This window comes from Egretta garzetta, unplaced genomic scaffold (genome assembly GCF_000687185.1).
Source record: "Egretta garzetta isolate BGI_Z169 unplaced genomic scaffold, ASM68718v1 scaffold234, whole genome shotgun sequence".
Taxonomy (NCBI): domain Eukaryota; kingdom Metazoa; phylum Chordata; class Aves; order Pelecaniformes; family Ardeidae; genus Egretta; species Egretta garzetta.
The window spans coordinates 1,178,456-1,198,188 of NW_009259528.1; the positions used below are offsets into that span (position 1 = coordinate 1,178,456).

The 19,733-nt window shown below is 47.7% G+C and overlaps 1 protein-coding gene across 1 annotated transcript in view; it reads left to right on the forward strand.

Annotated features, from left to right (window-relative positions):
• The window catches only part of PRKG1 (protein kinase cGMP-dependent 1), a 490,065-nt gene that overhangs the window by 457,157 nt on the left and 13,175 nt on the right, over positions 1–19,733 (forward strand). The window contains exons 12-13 of the mRNA XM_009637557.2: positions 3,144–3,240; positions 16,322–16,461. Of these exons, the coding sequence (XP_009635852.1) occupies positions 3,144–3,240; positions 16,322–16,461 (237 nt within the window). The remainder of the gene's footprint in view (positions 1–3,143; positions 3,241–16,321; positions 16,462–19,733) is intronic.

Below are 19,733 nucleotides of genomic sequence, written 5' to 3' on the forward strand. Positions count from 1 at the left end.
AACTCTCTCTGCCATTCTTCCCATCTCTCTTACATTCCCAGGGAATATCCCAAGCGTCCTCCTCAGTAGCTGAGCGTAGCAGATCTCTTCGACCTGCTTCAGAACTGAACATTTTCCTACAGACACAATATTAATTTTTAAACTTCCTCTGTACTTCTTTGCACCGTCCTCCTGCTGCCTTGAAAGGGTCCCTTTTCTTTTGGAGGTGATAAAATCAGGGCATCACGTAGGTTTTTCACTATAATTTTGTCAAGCAAGGAGCACGTGCTGTGAACCCCCAGGTGTTTCTGTGTAGGGAGCGGCATGCTCAGATGAAGGAAGTTGAAGGACAGACGTTGAATTCAGATTCTGAATTTCAGGATGAGGATTACGCCCTGATTTCTGATCTTTGGAGATGGCTGGGCAATATTTGCATTTCAGCCTTTTTTCTTTCAGTGACTGAAGGGATTTGTCCTTCAGCTTTGCAGGGCTGAAGTGCATAACGCTGTTTGTGTACAGGGTTTTGATTTGAAAGTGGACTTCAACGTTTGTAGCAGGGAATAAAGCAGAATTCAGATGTGACTGTTGTTGTTGAGCATGTGAAGGGCTTGCTTGAGTTTACACGCGTTTCGTTTTCGCTATGTGTTTTGGGAATTTCTTTTGTGTTTCGGATGCCTGTTGCACGCTACGTAGAGAACTGCATCCGAGTTGGTTTACGTGCGTCATTGCGCTCGTATGTGCTAACCACACACGAGCAGTCTGTCAAAGAGAATTCGCCAGGAGATTTCAAAAAGCAACCGCAATGATGCTGCAAGTACATTTTTTAAGCACAGTGATAAATGGACACTTTTTTTTTTTTTTTGCTTTAAAAGCCATCAGCAGAGCTTTCGGCTTCTGCAACGAACGATAAAGAAGTTGGGAGTGGAGCGGCAGATCCCCTCGAACCGGGGGATTTTCAGGAGAATTGGTGGAATTTGCAGGGGCTGGGACTATGGTCCTGCTTGCCTCGCCAGCACCATGCTATGTCTTACCTACTTTTTGTCCTCTCACATCATGGCATATGAACGATAGATACATCATTTTTGTAGGACTTCGCGGTCTTTCGGGATAAGAGGTATTACAGGGAAAAAACCCATTGAAACGTTTGCCCTCTCTGTCCCAAATGTCTGGGGAGACCCTAGCCCTCTGACACCCCGCTGTTTGGCCTCTCCCGTCGCCCGCTTGCTCAGCACTGGGAAGCCCTCACCAGTTTCCCGGGGGAGGAGGCGGCATAGCTGGTCCCTGCCTCCTTCTGCCAAGAGCAGAGGCTCCCGAGCCTTGGGCGCAGGTAATGCAGGGCCTCTTGACCTGAAGCTTTGCGTCTGTTGTTAGACTGTTGAAGGGAAATTTTTCCTGCTGGGATTTCATCTTCTGAGCAATTATAAATCATTAAGGGTCTTTAACTGGTCAGGAATGCACACGATAACTCAGGAGCTGTCTATACATTTATCATGAAAATTAGACTCCTCTCATTGCTCTGTCACCCCTAAACCGGCGTGTCTGCTGTGATTTAGAAGGGGACGTACAAATCCGCCTCCCTTTAGCTGAGGTTTTTAGTGACAGGTTTGGTATGCACCTCATGATGAGTATAGAGCGATCGATACGCAGCTGTGCCACACAAGGTTATCCCAAGTTCGAAGCAGGCTCGGTGCTGATTGGTTTCCAAAATCGGATGCATCGGGCTGCTGTGGCCACGGGCGCAATGTCACCGGGAGGATCTGGTGACAGCATAAATAATAAAGCAGAGCTTAAGTAATTTGTCAGCCCCGAGATAAAATTCCGCTTTATTGCGTTGGATTTGGGGCTTGAGCGTGTGACCTTTCGCCTTTCTCAACAGCTCTCTTTATTTTTCCCTTTTAACTTGAAAAAACTTCTTCTTGCTCTTTCTCCCCCGATGTCACTGCAGTTTTAAGTAGACTAAAGAAGGTGGTTTGAAGGGAATAAGTAAATCAATTCCCTTAGTGAATTAGGGACGGGCATGGTGGACAAGGTACGTTAAGAAGCTAGGTGGATATGTGTGTATGATTGTGGCTAACACCGATGTTCTGTCGTTACGCCAGCGTTAGCAGGCACAAACGACGCATTCAGGTGAAACAGCAGCTTATGGTCGGTCTGTTCGTTGCAAGATATTATGGCTAAAATTAAGTACTGCAGACCAAGGCGGCTCCCCCTTTACAGCCTCCATGCCTCTCTCCATAATCCCATCAACGCTCTTTTCCCATACAAGTCTGTGTCACCAGCGGCCAAAGGTTGTACGCACACGGGGACCTCTCCGGCAGCTGAATGTCAAACTTTATTGAGTGGGTGGATCCTGTTCATCCATTTCCCCTCTGAGCCTTTCTAAAAATACCATAAACCTTGACAAGGAGCTATTTTAGAGGAATCATATTCATGAGGATGGTCATGGGAAGCTTATTTTGGCAGGCTTGCATGTGTTCAATTTGCATGCTTCCGTAGTCAAGGGCTTGGTGAACTTGTGTTGCGAGCCAGTTGGACATGGGCTTAAGAGAGAGCATCTGGATTTTGGGACCTCCTGGGTTGAGACGTCTACTCCAAGTGAGTTTATAGGAGGAGAAGAAGGGAAGAAATTCTTTTAGGAATGTTGATATGTGACTGAAGTCATTCATTTCAGGCATTTGCACACCAGCCCGCAGCTTATCGGATCTGATTTCATAAAACCTGGCTGTGATTTCTCTCCAGGGACCTTAATGATCTTGCCACTTTCAATAAACATTTATAGAAACTACTGCCAGCCTGTGGATAAGAGAGACTTTATCTTCCAAAAATACTTAAAGACACCAAAAAAAACCCACCACCCACAAGAAGATCAATAGACAATACCAAAATGTAGCGTTTGCTGGGTAGCTGGAGCTGGATTGCAGTGCCAGGCATCCGCATTGTAGGCATGTTTGCTTTCCTCCCTTGGAAAACCCTGCACATCAGAGCGATGCTATAATTGGGACCAGCAAAAACGATGCGCGGGAATAAAAGCAAACTGTAAGAGATAAGATGGAAATCAAGCAGGTAAAGGCTGTTCCACGCTCATGCCATTCGGGTACAGTATTGTGCAGTACTCATGTTTGCACCTCTAAGAAATTTCCGTTTTTTCGCATAAAAAAATCCAGATACGAAGCCGAAGCTGCCTTCTTCGCCAACCTGAAACTGTCTGATTTCAACATCATTGACACCCTTGGAGTCGGAGGGTTTGGACGAGTTGAGCTGGTAGGTAACCTTTTCTTCTTTGAAGCGTGTGTGATGTGCTAGAACGAGTACTCTGTTAATAGTCTTTGAGTTTTTCTTTCTCATTGCACCCAAATAACAGGAAGAAAATTATGTTATGGAATTACGTATTTTCCAAGGGTTGAAGAAAGGGGAATTACATTTTCTGGTAAATAAAAAGGTACAAATAAATGCTTTGCAGTAACCAAGAAGAATCTGTGCACGAGGTTGAGAGAGGAGCACACATCTTCTCTCTCCAAGTGCTCCTATGTTTATGGCATTGATTGCCTTTTGAAAACAACCTGAAGAGTCGTGTGGCTGTTGGGTGCTAAGATTAAAAGAGCAGCCTAAAATCTTACTTAGCCAAAACTGGAATAATGGTGCGAAGCCTCTTCCAAGCAGTTTCTAATTCAGGTCTAGAGAGAGATCTTGGTTATCGCAAAAGCTGTTGATTCAATGTCTGAACTATGGCACCACTTCACAGAAAATTACTTAATTTATTTCAGAATTTTAGAGAAAGGGGAAAATCTGAGCTTGCTTTTTGCTCTGCTTGAATTTAGAGCTCTGTAGTCTTCTTAAAAACAAAGTCTGAGCGGGAGGCGACTGGAACGGCAGCCGTTGTGTGACCCGTTTGTAATACCATGGAAATACAAAAACTTATAATAGAAAGAGGGAGCTTAGTGCTGACCGCGGAGGAGCTTCTGATACCGGACACCGGTAGAGCGTGTTAGGAACTCCTGTAAGTTAGGGGCAAAGTGAACCGAGTTACTGCTGCCATCACGAAACTTTGGGGAAATCCCCACCCCGTAACCCCGCGGGAGCCAAAGGCACCTATAGTGCTGGGAACTGGAAAACCAGCAAAATGAAGTCTGCCGGTGATTATTTGTGACGCAACGGGTAAATTCTGTGTTGAAAGTGCGACTCTCTCTTCCGTGTGATTGATTTCTGACTGTTCCTGTTCCGATGTGTGTAAAATTGCATGGAGCAGAGCACATCCATGAGAATGCTCATCCCGTTCTGGGGCTTGGGTTTGGTTATTTATTTATTTATTTATTTATCTGTTTATTTATTTGCTATTAGCAGCTGTTGTTTTGGAAGCCAGTCACGAGAGCTCATGCATAGCCTGGGAAGGCTGTCCTTGCCCCGCTCCTTCTATAGTCATCTGCTGTGGAGGATGCTTTAGAGCATGAGTTTAATTCGGGTTGCGCCTTTTGAAGGCCCTTCCCCCTCTGTTGACAACAGCATAAAGCTCAGGAGATTTGTGTTCTAAATTAACATCACCGCTGGCTTCGCCACCTGAGGTGATCTGTAGTGAGGGGCCCACCAGTTTGGGGCTTGTTGTGAATCTTGTGGAGGACCTTGTGAGCTTTGTTTTCGTTGTTCAGGCTTTTCTGATGCATGCTGTCAAGCTTTGAAAGCCTCAAGATGTTCCTGGGAAGGTGCATGAGTTTGTCTTCATGGGGGGTTGTTTATGGGACCCTCAAACTGCACAGATAGGAAAACAAGTTGGACTGTGCTATTGATGGCCATGGGCCAGTCCTCTACCTCTGGCTGCTCACAGAGTTAATTTGGAAGCTTTAAGATGTTGACAAAACCCAAATCTTATCAGTGTGTGATGGTTGGCAAAAAAAAGAAGAGCGGGAGTGGACATGCTCTGTCACTTCAACCTAACAGGTCACAGTCAGCTAGAAATACTGAAATCGTAGATGTCCAAATCTCAGAAGCCTCCAAAAAGTCCTAGTTCCACCTCCTCAGCCTGTAGAAGCCTACGTCACCTTGTAGGGGTTTTTGTCAGGGGTGGGTGCCCCTCTCCGTAGCAGGATAATGCTGGTTAAGGTCATTTTCTGTAGTTCTTTAATAATGCTGAATTACACACAGAAGGATAAAAGATATTTGAAAGTTTAGCTTAGCACTCCAGATTCTATTATTTTTCTTTACTACCAAGGGAAATTTTGTTACTAAAACAAGAAAACGTTCTTCTTGTCAAAACTGAGCTACCTCTGGCTTCTATCTTCTCCATGAGAAATACGTTTTATAATTTAAGGCTTAAAAAATTAAATAACCAAAATGTATTGGAGGAATCGGTTCATTTATTGCCTGCGTGTGCTAGAGCAGCCTGCTGGGGCACGGCAGCATTGAAATCTGTTCCTGGAAAACATTCACATTTTTGTGTTTTCCAAGAGTAAAACTGATCGAACAAATAAAGTACATTGCAAAGAGGAGGGGTTTTATAGCTTACCCTTGGCCGCTGTGGGCGAGCCCCCCCCGGGCAGCTCCGTAACCTGGGGGTGTCTGGTTGGGAACTGGGATGCCTCGGGCTTAGTTGGGGTCTTGCTGGCCCAAAAGCGGTAGGGTTCCCCTTGGCCTGAGGTCTAGCTTCCAGCTGTGGTTTGTACCAGTACGCGCTGGTTCTCCAGACGCCTCCGTGAATGCTGCCGCTTTGGAGAGGTCACCCCTTCGGTGCATTCATGCACCAGTACGTGGCTCTTAGGCAAGATGGCCTAACATTTAAATAATTTTCAATTCTGTGGAGTTTACATGCGGAAATACCTCTTTTTATCTTGCTTTTCTAGGTAGTTTTATTTTTTTGTGTGCCAAGAGGCATTCCCCACAGATTTTCAGTGGTGTTGTACATAGTTTGCTTCATTTTTTGGATGGCTACCTGATGCCTCTTGAAGCATGCCTTGTCCTCATGGATGCTATTCTCCTTTTTTGTCCCCAGCTGGACAATGTAACCAGCTTTTACCCAGGCTTCTCTCAAGGATTGAAACCAGCTGAGTAGGGGCTGCGCTGTTGTAGGCAGGGAGCAACTCTGCCGCGGGAGCAAGGGCGAATAAAAGCTTTTGTTCACTTTCAGCGGGACCTGTGGGTCCTCAGTGTTTGAAAAGCAAACAGGTGGGTTGGAGAGACCACGGTCTGCCCAGTCTGGCCAGACAGTGGCACATTCCTAGGACAACCCTCCCACATTTCAGAGGGCTGCCAAGTAGGTGCAAGCTGCTCTGGGACACGTCTCGCCCAGCCGGTGGACACCTCCCTTAGCAGGGCAGAGAGGAAACAGCAGGAGTGGACTTTGTGGGTTTTAATAGCACAGATTAACAGATGCATCCACTGGTTTTTGCAGCTCAGCTTCTCAGCACTCAGCTGAGTGTCTTCTGTGTTGGGGTCCAGGTGCCTCAATACTATGTGGGAAGAGGGAATGGGTATGTCATCTGAGGTTGGTACCCCACCAAGCACTGCTTTGCAGAGGACAGCGATGTAGGTCAGGTGTCCTCAGCCTTCATAAATCATCTCTCCTGAACTTCATTGCTCTTGTCTTTGTTCTTTAATTGCCTTTTAATTTAAGTACTGTGTTTCTAATCGTCTGCCCCAGGTCAGTTATTTTGGATTTAAATCAAGATTAGTTTAGACAGCTCTGAATTAAATGTATTGGAGTACCCGCACGTATGTGGTTAGGGTCATTATTGCTGTGCAATCAGTTCACGTAGGTGGTGACTGAGCACAGGTAGACTGAAAATCAGGTCCACGCCTGAACACGTGCCTTTTTGTTATATTGATTTACACAGCTATCACTTCCAACAATCACTCGGAGGTGGAGGAAGGAGAAGATTTTAAATCACTCCTGTTGTCATAAAATAGCAAAAATGTATTTTCTCCACACCCCATCGCAAGCTTGATTGCAACTCGGTTTCAGCTACAGACGGACAATGGGGGCAGCACGTTGCCACTACTAAATGGTGTCCCTTCGATTGCCAGTCATTGGTGTCCCTTTGATTGCCAGTCATCGGTGTCCCTTCGATTGCCAGTCATCGGTGTCCCTTCGATTGCCAGTCATTGGTGTCCCTTCGATTGCCAGTCATTGGTGTCCCTTCGATTGCCAGTCATTGGTGTCCCTTTGATCGCTTCCATTTGTAAAAATCAGTTTGAATTCCCTTGCTCTTCTCACAAGTGCTCCCAGCCCTCTCTGGCTGGATTTTAATAGATGCAAAGCTTATAACATCCCTCTTATTTCATAATCCAAGCCATTCATGGAAGTGTCTGATGGTGCCGTATACTAGGCAGACCCCCTTGAAGTCCTTTTGGCCTGATGGTGGCCACTAAAAGCTAAACTCCTTTACAATACGGAGATTAATAAAGACATACGCATAAAACCAAAGCCTGAGTTCCAGCCACGCTTTACCGGGGCTATACAGACCTTTTTAAAATGGACACTATGGCATTTCTCATTTTTATTTGTGTTTTAAGAGAAATCTGGCCACAGATTATGAAGTGCAATCAAATTTATTGTCGCCTCTAGCCTGTTTTGTAAACAAAACCATTACTGAATTAATTAGATGGCGAGGAAAAAAATGCCGTAATTGTCTTCCAATAGACTGACAGATGCAGAATTCAGATATTTATTAGTGGAAATTTCCAATTGCATGGCTATCCTTTTGCTCCAGCTATAATGAAGCTTTTTATTAGAAAGATTAGTCGTTTCTTTGAAATCATTTTTATTTTTAATTGTCAGGAATCTGTTGGCCTTCTGTCTTTCGACAGAATGGGCATTTTGGGTGCTGTCAAGGCGAAGAAGCAGAAATTTAAGTGAGCGGTTTGAAGATCAGGTACCTGAGTAAATCCCACATTCATCTGACAACGGAACGACTGCCGCTGAGCTGAGCAAAACGCTGGTGATGGAGATCTGGCCCTTTTTCCCCCTTCTTTCTTCACTGTATGCAGGATGCTTAATTTTTATGATCCTGTCGGATGGGGCTGGGCCACTGCAGAGCTATTTTTTTTATTTTTTTCTTTGATTTTTAATTCCTACTGGAATTAAATGCATCCTTTGTAGAAGCGTGCTTTCTGTTGGACTGACAGGAGGCTGAGGCGAGGTGGGGGTCGGGCTCTGCTCCCAGGAACGGGCGATGGGACGAGGGGCACCAGCCTCAAGTTGTGCCAGGGCAGGGTGAGGTTGGGCATGGGGAACAATTCCTTCCCCTTGGGGCTGTCAGGGGCTGGAAGGGGCTGCCCAGGGAAGGGGTCGAGTCCCCACCCCGGGGGGATTTAACAGCCGGGCAGAGGCGGTGCTGAGGGCCAGGGTTTGGGGGTGGGATGGCAGGGGTAGGGGAACGGTTGAGGTCGATCTGATATTTTCAAGAAACCACAGCAGTGAGTTTTTCCATTTGGTTTCACATATTATAGCTCTACAACCCTTCTTCTGCTATTTACTTTTTATTGGAACTATTTTGTGCATGAAACAGTTCACATTCCTCACTGCTTTTTAGCCTTTTCCTTCCAGACATTTTTGAAAAATAATATTTACCTCTGGGCTTTCTAGAAAGACACAATTTTTAATACATTTCTCAATGCCCTTGCTTATAAAAAAAATGAGTTGTGCATATTGTCAGGCTCTGAATAGCCATTTTCAGTGCAGGGATCAAAGCACAGAATTGCAGGTTTCTCGCACAGTTCAGTATTTGATTAAGCAACTTTAATTGTTAAATAGCTGAGGTTTTCCAAGGTTTTTAGTGTATCCTTGGGTGTATTCATAGAGTGCCCTTTGCAGTGTACTGTCCTGCAGCATCCCAGGTTGTGATACAACGTCCAGTGCTTTCCCAACCCGTCGAATCTGGACTGCCAAAGCAAACGGGGTCGCTGTCGTGGCCGCTTCCCACCCTGCTGCCCACTTGTAATTAATTCTTGATTCATCCTGCAAAATTTCAGCCTACCGTACAGCCTTCAGACTTTGGTTTTACGCCATTAGTCTTCTTTCCATCTTAGCTCTTTTTTTTTTTTTGTTAGTCTTGACTTATTTTCCAGTCTAACCCCGTCCAGTCACCGCAGCAGGCTTCGAGGCGTATTTGTGAGCAAGGTGTTTCCTCGCTTGCCTAATAACAAGAAATGCTGGGAAGAAAGCAAGTTGTAAGGCAGAGCATGTTGTGATGGGGAAATCTGTTTCATCCTGGAAGAAGAGGAATATATTTAGCACTGAAAGCGTGCCGTACCCCTTTGCGGGGGGGGGAAGAAGCCGCCGCTTTGTTGGTGCAGCAGTTCAGCTGTCGGGATTAGGAGAGCTCAGCTCCCAAGTGCTGTGCTCAGCAACAGCCGTCGCTATTTTTGGTGGTTTGAGTGCATCTAGCTGGGAAACAGCGGAAAATAAAGGACCTTGGACATATCTAGTGTGCAAAAGCATTTGCACTTCAGCTCCCGAGCACTGCAGTTGAGCCGGTTGTTATTTAACGGGGTAGGAAAGTCTTCACGTTTCATGCTAGCACTCATCTGTGGCTCCGTTATATCCGAATAATGCACATGTAGCAAAATGCAGAGCTAGCAAAAGCCCTTTGCCAAAGCATCTCCATCGTTACAGGGGTATTGCCGAGCCCGCACGGGGAGTTCAAAAGGAGACCCGAGCAACAAGAAACTTGTCTGTGAGTCGTGGAGGCGAGAGTTCAGGAAAAGCGTCTGTCCGGCTCCCAAAAGCTCACCACCGCTGCCTGCTTAGGGAAAAGCTGCATCTCCAGACTAAACGAAACATTTTGTACTCGCACAAACTCTGCTCCCGGTGTGTGCTCCCACTTCGCCGGGAGCCCGGCCCGTGCCCTTGGCGATCAGCAGCAAAGGCTGACGAGCAAGGGGGTTGTGAGTGCGGGGTCCCGGCGCTGCCAGGGTTCAGGCTCAGGCAGCTCCACTGCATCAGCCAGAAGAAATCTGGGGAGTTTTAAGTGGCAAACACCATTCCCGTCGTAACCTCTATGTAGCTGCCAAAATGAAGGAAGGATAAACTGTAAATATATGTTCAGCTCCGCTTTCTCACCCTGGGGTCTGTTGCTCTTCCATGGCTTCAAGGGTCTGCACAGAGTGGCAAATACTGTCTGTGGCAGCTCCCTGGAGAAAAAAACCCTAATTGTAAGGCTTCTTGGAAAACCCACAGCCATGCAAGAGCCATAACCCACAAGCACAACATCTGTGGTGAGTGGGAGTTCGGGAGAGGTTCTTTGCTGTCTTCTCCTAGGAGATGGTGCGGGGACAGAAGACCAGACATGACCGAGATCGGTGCGGTTAAAAGAGCACATCCTCGGAGCAGGCGTGGCAAGGCTCAGGCACCTTCACTGGAAATAAATCCTTCTTTGGGGGATCGCTCCACCTCCTAGCACAGATTTATTAACATTTGCAGATTCTCAAGGTCAGCTTGCATTGCGTCAGTTCAGCTCTCACCAGAGTGGCGCAGAAATCGCTCCCATTGCGGACTAGATACAATACATGTGTAGGATTTAGAGTAGATAGAGATGGAGAAGGAGGGTTCTAAAGAAGCCTACAGATGCACCCGTTTGCTCTTTTTTTCCATTGAGGCCTGGATTTTGTCTCATCAATATCCATTTTCCCAGAAAGCCTGAAAAAGCACTGAGGTGGAAAACCGTATTTATTTGTACATGAATTCTATTTGTGTTTTAAAAAAAAAAAATGAGGCCTGGAGCGCGCTGTGTGTTTTGGAAGTGGCAGAAGTTTATACACCCTAAAGCAAAGCAACGCTCTTGGAGCGGTTCCAACATTTTCATACGGGCACAGGAAGCCCAGGAGAAGCCAGCTGAGGTCTTGGAAAAGCATGACAGGTTAGATCTCCTTCTCTTGTCCTTCTCCTCCTTCTCTTCTCCATCTCTCCTTCTCCTCTTCTCTTCCTCTCTTCCTCTTCTCCCCTGCATTGGCATCTTGTCCCAAGCATGTAGTGTTCCTCTTCTACTTAACTCACTACCCAGACACCTTTGCCCCTCTCATCTTGAACTTTTTGAAGCTTCTTTATGAAGCAGCATTATTTTCTTGGTGCTGAGAAGTTAAAGGCAGTCCTGTGAATTCCAATTCTGAGCAGCAAAATGAAGCCCATTTCTCTGCTGTGTCCCAGTGTCCTCTCCAAGAGAGGTTCTGGCTGGGCGTATGACTTCTAGGGGTCCCTTCCAACCCAAAACATTCTATGATTCTACGATTTTCAGAGTGACCCATCTGTTTGGGTTCACTCAGGGGTGGCTTTGTCACGGTGACTCAGACTGCCAAAAAACCACCTGGTGGCATGGGAATGGGGCGTCACGCTGAAGCACGGCCAAAGAGGAGGTGATGACACCGAGTGGATGGCGCTCCCCCGGGCACGTGGGGCGGGGGCAGCTTTGGGGCTGGCACAGAAGCGAGCTGCTTGCTTCAGCCCCTGCCCGCTCCGCCGTCGCGGGGCTTCCTTGCTGCGGAGGCGCGGGAGGGTGTCACAGGCGGGGGGCAGGAATGGCTGCTGGGGGTGGCAAGTGCTGGGAGCTCGTGCAGCGGGAGGGGGCTGAAGGGTGGAGGAGCCCGACCCTCCCCACGGAGCCCTGTCCAGGTAATACCTGCCGGCTGAGGGTGCGGCTGCAGCTCCAAATCTAAGCGTGATAGCCCATCACTGCAGTGCTCGGACTAGAGTATTTTGCAAAATAGATATGTATTTTTATTGCTATATTTATATTTATTTATGTTTATATGCATATGCACGTGCATATAAATATATATAACCATGGACATTTTGCATAGTTACAGATTTATCTTTTTTGCACATACATACGCAAAAATATATATGCAAAATACATAGATATGCAAAATAAAAGTGGCTATTGCTTACTCTGTTTTGCTTCTACAGTTGGCTCGTTCAGTAATAAACATCCCTGGTGTTATTTTGTCACTGGGATGCAGTTCATTTCCTGCATAAGAATCCTGCAGAATGCCCAAATCTAATGAATTTTCCCTCTTTCTAGCTCTGTGCGTCGCCTCTTCAAGGTGGAGTTTGGGCTCCGGTTAGCTATGCTCCCTATTGCGTTTTCTTGTCTTTTGAAGAGAAAATGTGTTCCTGCTCCACAGCGGAGAGCGCTCGTGTTCTCCTCCGGAGGCTCCTCTGTAGCAGGGAGGGCAGGAGCTCCGCGGGGGGCGTTCGGCGAGGGGAGCCGCAGCGTCGCGGGGATTCGGGCTCGGGGTGGCTGCAGCAGGAGGGTGCAGGTTAGCTCTTCGCCCCGCTGGGCGTTCTGCGATACAGCCCACGCAAGGTGGAGGCAGGATTGCAGCCGTGGCCCATGTGCCAGAGCTCGGTGATGAGACTGGACCTAAAATGGGAAGCTGAAACCTGTGTGTGAAGGTGGAGAGGAAGGGAAGTATCCTCAGTGCTAGGAACTTTATTTCTGATTTTTTCCTACCACGGGGCCTTTCGGCAGATACACAACTTGAACATTATCATTCATTGTGGACATTTGCAGTGGCCTTGATGTTTGCTCTTGCCATCAGTGCGCAGAATCTCCAAGGGAGATCTTTTTGGAGATCTTTGTGCTGGCAGGAGAGCTGGGACTGGGCAAGGTCACTGCGAGGAGAGGAGTGAAGAAAGGGGGAGGGAAGGGACCAGAAATCCTTTTAACTTGCAAATAAAAGGCTGAGTTGGGTGGTTGCCCTGTGTCCGTCCCCTTAGTGGCTCGGCTGCTCTCGGAGAAGAGCGATTGAAACCCAAGGCTCCGGCAGGTCTCCACCGAATCAATAGTCCCGGGGCCTTTGAAATACAAGATGCTGCTTCCAAGCGAGGGAAAGCTGATCTTGTGAGCTGGGTGGCAAGGATGGCTCCTTTGCAAACTGCCTGCCTTGGAAAACTGAGCCCTTTTCCCTTTTCTGAAGCATTCAGGAGATTTTGGTGGTGGGTTTCTCTGGGGGGCTGAGCTTCCTGCCCAGCGTACCCCGCTCCTTCTGAGCTCAGAGCCAAAATCCTTGTGGTGTCTGGGGCTCCCTGTGCTATTTTTCTCATTCGAATTGGAGAACGGGGTGTTCTTAGCAGCCCGTTCTCATCTTCTCAGTGTTAATCCTTTGCTTTCTTTAAATGAAAAGTCCAGGTGACTCCTGGATATTTTTTTTTCTACTTTTGAAATGAGATTGGGATTAGACATTGGGGTTTTTTCTATTAACTATCACAAGTTAAATATTATAGATTACTGTTCATAAGAATAATAGAAATGACCTGGAGCTGCCCAGCTTTCCATCATGAAAATAGCCCTCGCCGTTCCCACATCTGGCAGAAACAGCAGAGCAAGGGGTGGACTCCAGCATGTTCGAGGAGGAGTTTGCAGGATTCACTTCCCGGTGGACAGCCAGGTGATCCAAACTGTAAGCCTTGGATTTTGTACCGTGCCAGCTTGGTTTGGTGCATTGGCACATTTAATGTACATGAATCCCCCTGCGCTCTCGAGCTCCTGCAAATCCTCTGTGTTACGAAGTGCGGCAGGGGTGGGAATGGAAAATGGATCTAAATTCTCCCGTGGCATTAGGTCAAAGTCTGGCTTTAGCTAATTGTAGCCCCTGGTTGTTCTATATTTAAACATTGGTGGCAGCCATAGCATCATCAAACACCAGATCAAACCACTGTCTTCTGCTTCCTTACGGTAATTTCCTTCCCTGTATTTATTTGGAGGCTGCGCAGGTACGCGTAGGAAAGCAGGTGACTCCCTCAGACGCTCCACCATGTGCCCAGGCACCCCTGAAAAAACAGTAACTAATAAAGGAAATAGCCTTTTTAATGAGAGACACAAAAGTTAGGTGGTCAGAATCCATGGTATCGAAATGATACCACCAGAAGGGGACACAATGGGGTTCATTCGTACTACCCTTTATTATGAAATATTGGAATTTATTCATCTGAGTCTCCACCGGGTTGTTGTGTTTACTTTTGATGCTGTTGTCTAGTACAGATGAACAGTAGGAAAATAGGAATGGATGTTTCAAGTAAGGTTGGAGTGCCAAATACCTGGGGTTTTTCTTTTTTTTCTCTAACGTTCCAGGTTCAGTTGACCAGCTACTGGAGCTGCTTTCTTGGTTCCACTGTTCGTCATCGTTTGCCTGTGGACAGCCTAACCTTAAAAACCACAGGCTGAAAGAAAAGGAATCCCACCTGTAACATCTAATAGGGATTTGCACAGACTTCTGTTTGAAATAATTTGTGTGGCAGCTGATGGCGCTTGTCCATCGCCAGCCGGAGGGGTCTGGTGGGAAGCCATGCAGCCTGGGTTGCCCTCAAAAGCAAGAGGGATCGGTTCTCCAGAAGTATATGCTTAGTCGTACTAAACCTGAATTTTTTTGCAAGTTTTGGTAAATTCTGCTCAACCCAGATTTTACCTTAACTTTCCTCATTCCCTGTGTGTCGCCTCGCTTCTCACCCTGCTCCCCTGAAGCAGCCTGGTTTGATTTAGATGGGATAATATCAAATAATTGAGTTCAGACGGTTGGACTAAAGCCCATATGCCATTTATTCCAAATGAAACAACCAACCAACCAAATTCCAAACCGTATCCCCAAACTGAAAATGTTTTTATCACTTTCAGTCTGCCATAAATGCAGAATTTCTCTCTGCTTTGCGCGGTGGTCAAACCACGTAGCGAAGGCGGCACCGTGTAGCCCCAGCTCCATGGATGAGTGGGTGGCTCTGGTGCACAGACGAGGAAAAATGTTTTATTTTATGTGGGTTGTTTGGGTCTTTGCACCCCGTCTCCCTGAAGATTAAATGGCAAACACAGGCTTCATGCAAAGCTCAAAATGACGATTCTCGGTGTGAAATGCAGAATAGCGCCTTTGGAAAAGGGAAAATTTCATGTGGGCTTGGGGATGCTTGTGGCTGCAGGGAAAACAAAAAGCCACAAATCTGGGGACTGAAAGCCCAGGTGGTTTTAAAACAGACGGGGAAACACCGGCATACATAGGTACATATTGATACCAGGTACATCTTGAAGCGCTTACAATGACAGCTTTGGCCATAGATGGGTAGACTCTCCTTTATTCGGGTTTATTTTGAATCGGTGGTGGTGGTGGTGAGGGTCAGCTCTCTGTGTCGTTGTGGACACCCGAGTAGCAGTTTGATTTCGGATGAAGCCGGGATGCTGAGGGCGCTGTCCCTCCTTGCTTTTCCCCTGCGACCTGAGCCATAGCATGAGCGAAGCAGACGCAGAGGCGGCCTGGGGAGGGCGTGGAAGGGGCCATGTCTCCTATCAGCCCCCATTTCTGTTACCAAGCAAATACAAGAATAGATGTTACATTAAATACATTGTGATTGCATGAATGTTGTCTCCTAACCTAAAAGGCAAGCTGAATTTCTTACGGGGGCTGACGACAGACGAGCCGCTTGTCTGCTGGCTGAAGCCAAATTCCTACAAGAAAACCAAAATAGAAGTCGCCAAATGGCACCTCTTACTATACAGGGGGAAAAGCATTTAACTGGCAATGTTATTGTGAGCAGCTGCGGGGGGAATTTAGCAAATGAAGAGGCCTGGTGGGTCCGTGACGAGGCTCCTCTCTCATTTCGTGGTGACGAAGAGGCCATGGCCAAGATGGAGAGGATGGCTGCGTTCCAGCCGTCTTTGGGATGGGTACCAGTCCCGCGGAGGGGCTGGGGGTGGCTCGGGGTTCAGGAGTTACCAGGGTTACACCGCTGAGCAAGCAAACAACTCCCTTCAACCTCGGCTCGGGAAATCAGGCTAAAAATAGGTTGCTGAGGCTTAAGGTTAAAAGTAAAGACGTGACCAAGCAGTGCTGTTGAAAAGCCAGCTCTGCTCATCCTCTGCAAGCATCCGAGGACTGCGTTTGCCTGCCAGAGCCGGTGCGTTTGTTAGGAGCTGGAGGAGAAGGCTTTGTGAGAGTTGGACGTAAGCTAGCAGCACCTCCCGGCCTGGGGGTAGCGCTGGCCTGGGGGATTTCCCTAAAACACAGGGAGTTTTAGAAATGGCTTTTCAGTTTAGCAATAGGCCAAGTATTTCGAAATCTGGTTTATGCCAAAGTGAAGCTGATGACTGGAGAAGTGAGAGGAATTTTTGAAGGCAGGGTGGTGGGATTGCTGGGTGCCCGTGCAGCTGGGCTGGCACGGCTTGGTGGGGGGATGCGCCCCGCTTCTGCCCAGGGAAGGGGTCGAGTCCCCAGCCCTGGGGGGATTTAACAGCCGGGCAGAGGCGGTGCTGAGGGCCAGGGTTTGGGGGTGGGATGGCAGGGGTAGGGGAACAGTTGGGCTGGGGGAGCTTAAAGGGCTTTGCCAACCCAAACGATTCCATGATTCTAACCATTGCGTTTGCCTGCTTTACCCAAGGTCCAGTTGAAAAGCGAAGAGTCGAAAACGTTTGCCATGAAAATACTGAAGAAACGTCACATAGTGGACACGAGGCAGCAGGAGCACATCCGCTCGGAGAAGCAGATCATGCAGAGCGCACACTCGGACTTCATCGTGAGGTACCGTCCCTCGCCACCCGCGCTGCCGGCGCGGCATTGCAGAAAACCACGAAGGGATAACCCACCCATCACCCCCAAGCCCTTTAGCCGTGGCCTCCCTGCAAGGGACTGTAGATACAGCGCATGGAATGAGGTCTTCTCCAGGCAGACATGAGATCAATCTGCCCGTGGGGGATGTCCACCCAAGCCTAAGCTTAACTCTTGTCTTAACTGGCTTGCGTTGGCCCCATGCCATGCTCGCACGGCTTTGCGGCTCCTGGCGCCAGCATGCCCCCTCGCCTGCAGCATGGGCAGAGCTCACCCGTGCCAGCGGGCCATGCTCCGTGCAGACACACACTTGGTGTTGCCCCTGCTCAGGGTTTAGTTTTCCTCTTTTTTTTCTGAATTTCTGAATTTTCCTTCCAGCAAAGTAAAGCTGGAAGGCAGGGTTTCATCATTCGAGATCTCATGCTGCTGTGTGAATAAATAGTTGTATCCCGCGCTTCTCTTTAAGGGTGTGTAGATAGAGCCAGCCCAGTGTCCCTTGACTCATCGTGGGCAAATGCCTAAACCATATTGCTCCCCAAAACCTAAGGAGATGAAGTTCTTTGGTGAATAAAATCAGGTGCTAGGCATTTTTGTTTGTTTTATCCCTAATAGCAAAGTTCTTTAACTCTTTGGGGACCACAAGCAGGAAGCAGAAATGGTTCTTCATATGATTTGGGTCAGGATAAGAGCGGTGGGTGGTGAGGACCTCTGGCAGGGCCGTGCATTTCACCCAGCTGGAGGTATCCGAAAGGGCAGCCCTTAGTCCAAGCCAAGCGGGCTGCGTCCCACCCTCAAAGAGATGCCTGAAGCCTTTTGCCAGAGGAGATCAACCCCGCTCCCAAAAACTGCTCCGGGGAGACGTACTAACCCGGGGTGAAACCAAACCCCTGCGGTACAAATGCGAAGGCGAGCGCGTACCAGGAGAGCCACCCACCAGGCACGAAGGGGGGGTGTTTCCTTCTCAGCCTGATCCCTGGGATTCCCCCGGAGCCTGTGGCTTCACCTCTGATTCATGGGTGACAACTGCAGCCCGACACCCTACCCGGCTGCGGTTCCCTTCACGCTGCAGGACTCGACTCACAAACATGCCCCCGTTACCTAGGCTAGAGCCAAATATAACCTGTGGGCTATTTCAGCCTATAGGTTTATTTTCTGAAGCCTGAGCCGTCTCGGGACGGGGATGTAAAGGGAAGTGAGGTGCAGGGCCAGCCAGCCAGAGGGAGGTTTGGACACCGTATCCAGAAATACACCCCTCCTAAATAAAAAGCCTGAGCCTGCAAATGTTTCTTCGTGGAGCCATTGATACTCACAGCTAATAAAGCAAATACCTCTTCTCTCCCACTTTTTATCCTTTCAGTAGGCAGGTGGAAAAAGGGTACGTTAGCCGTAGGTCTTTCCCTTCCATGCCATGCAATAATTCCCATCCTTTACAGTAACAAGCCTCCCGTAGCTATTTTTAATACCCCATGGAAATCCTGCACTGGGAAGGGACTTTCTAAGTCCTAAAATCCAACCTTTTGCTATTGCATGTGCTGCAGCTCGGAAATCCTCTCTGGTTTATCAAACTCTGTGCCTGCTTTTCCCCCTCGCCTCTCCTTTTGCTCGTCCACAGAGATTTTAAGTTGTTATAGTCTCCATACTAAAATCATTCATAATCTGTTTATGCCCTTTCTTGGGCCAGCTGGGATATTTTTCTGGGTGCTATGGGCAGAAGTCTTAGCACTTCGGTAGATTAATTGTGTTTTGAGATGCTGGATGAAAGGTGGGTTTAAAATTATCTTGGAGCAAGGACGCAACCTCTGGGATATCAGGACAGAAATAGAAGACTATTTTCTTAATTCATCATGAAACTGTTCTTTTAAAATCTTTGGAGAAGCTTACGAGGAGCGGCTGGGGGAGCTGGGGGGGTTCAGCCTGGAGCAGAGGAGGCTGAGGGGAGCCCTCATCGCTGCCTACAACTGCCTGGGACGAGGGGCACCGGCCTCAAGTTGCACTGTGGATGTCTGCACTGGATCTGCAAATATTTAGATGAATAATCAAACGAATAAAAAATGAACTCAAATATTGTGACATTTCAAACTCGACTGCTTGATCCAGTGGGATACTGCGGTTTCATCACTTATAAACCTTGTGCTTCCATTACAGTTGCTAAACAATCTTTGATTTTTTTTTTTTGCCTGCATATTTTAGGCCAGATTTGAGGCCCATAATATTTTCTGGAAAGCAGTTTTTCAGCAGGGCTATCTTAACCAGAGAAAGAAATGCCTTATTTCAGTAGCATTTACATTACTGAGCAGTTAAGAATATTTAGTTACTCATTTTTTGGATTCTTGAATATGTAGGTTTTCTGTAAGCCATAATGTAGATGAAATGTTTATTAAGTTAAATTTTATTTTGTCCAAGTGGCAAGAAGTAGGATTTTTTTTTTTTTGGTTAAACCCATAAATTTTAACCCTGTGAGATCGTTCATAAGTTTGCTCCAGCTTTTCCCGAGAAGCATGTTGTGATTGAGGTTTTAAACATCGACACAGGTGATACTGGACTAAGGAAAGATCGGAAAGACTGGCTTAGTTTTTTTTCCTTACATTGTGTTGTGGCTGCAAATAGTACCTTTTAGCTGGAGAACGTTGCCCAGGTCGGTCCGAGCGTACTCGGTCAGAGGGGCCAAAGCGGCGGCAGGGGCTGGTGCTGGGCGCCGCGCGCGCACGATGGGACACGAGAGCTGCCTGGCATCGTGCTGGGAAAGCCTCTGGGAGCCGAGCGCTGACTGCCGGCGTGGTTTGCCCTGTACCTTAAGTTAAATATTTAACTGAATGCCTTCAAAAGGAACTGAATCCTGCTGTGTTTTCCCCCTGCTCCATCACACAGCTCTGTAAAAGATACTAGGAACTGGATTTATCACTAGCTGGGAAGAGCTGGAATCTGCAAAAGCACCTGTTTTAATTTCTGTCGTGTTGCATCAGCCCTTTAATTTTTAACTCTTGGCTATTCCCATGAACGGAGCCTTTACCCCATAGCAGAATGCCCTCAGCAGCCCCTTCTGCTGCCGAGCTCCGATTTTTAAAATTGCTTTCTAAGCAGTGCAGCTGCAGAGAATCCTTCCCGGTATCCACACAGAATCGTAGAATCCCAGAATGGTTTGGGTTGGCAAAGCCCTCTAAGCTCCCCCAGCCCAACCACTCCCCTACCCCTGCCATCCCACCCCCAAACCCCGGCCCTCAGCACCGCCTCTGCCCGGCTGTTAA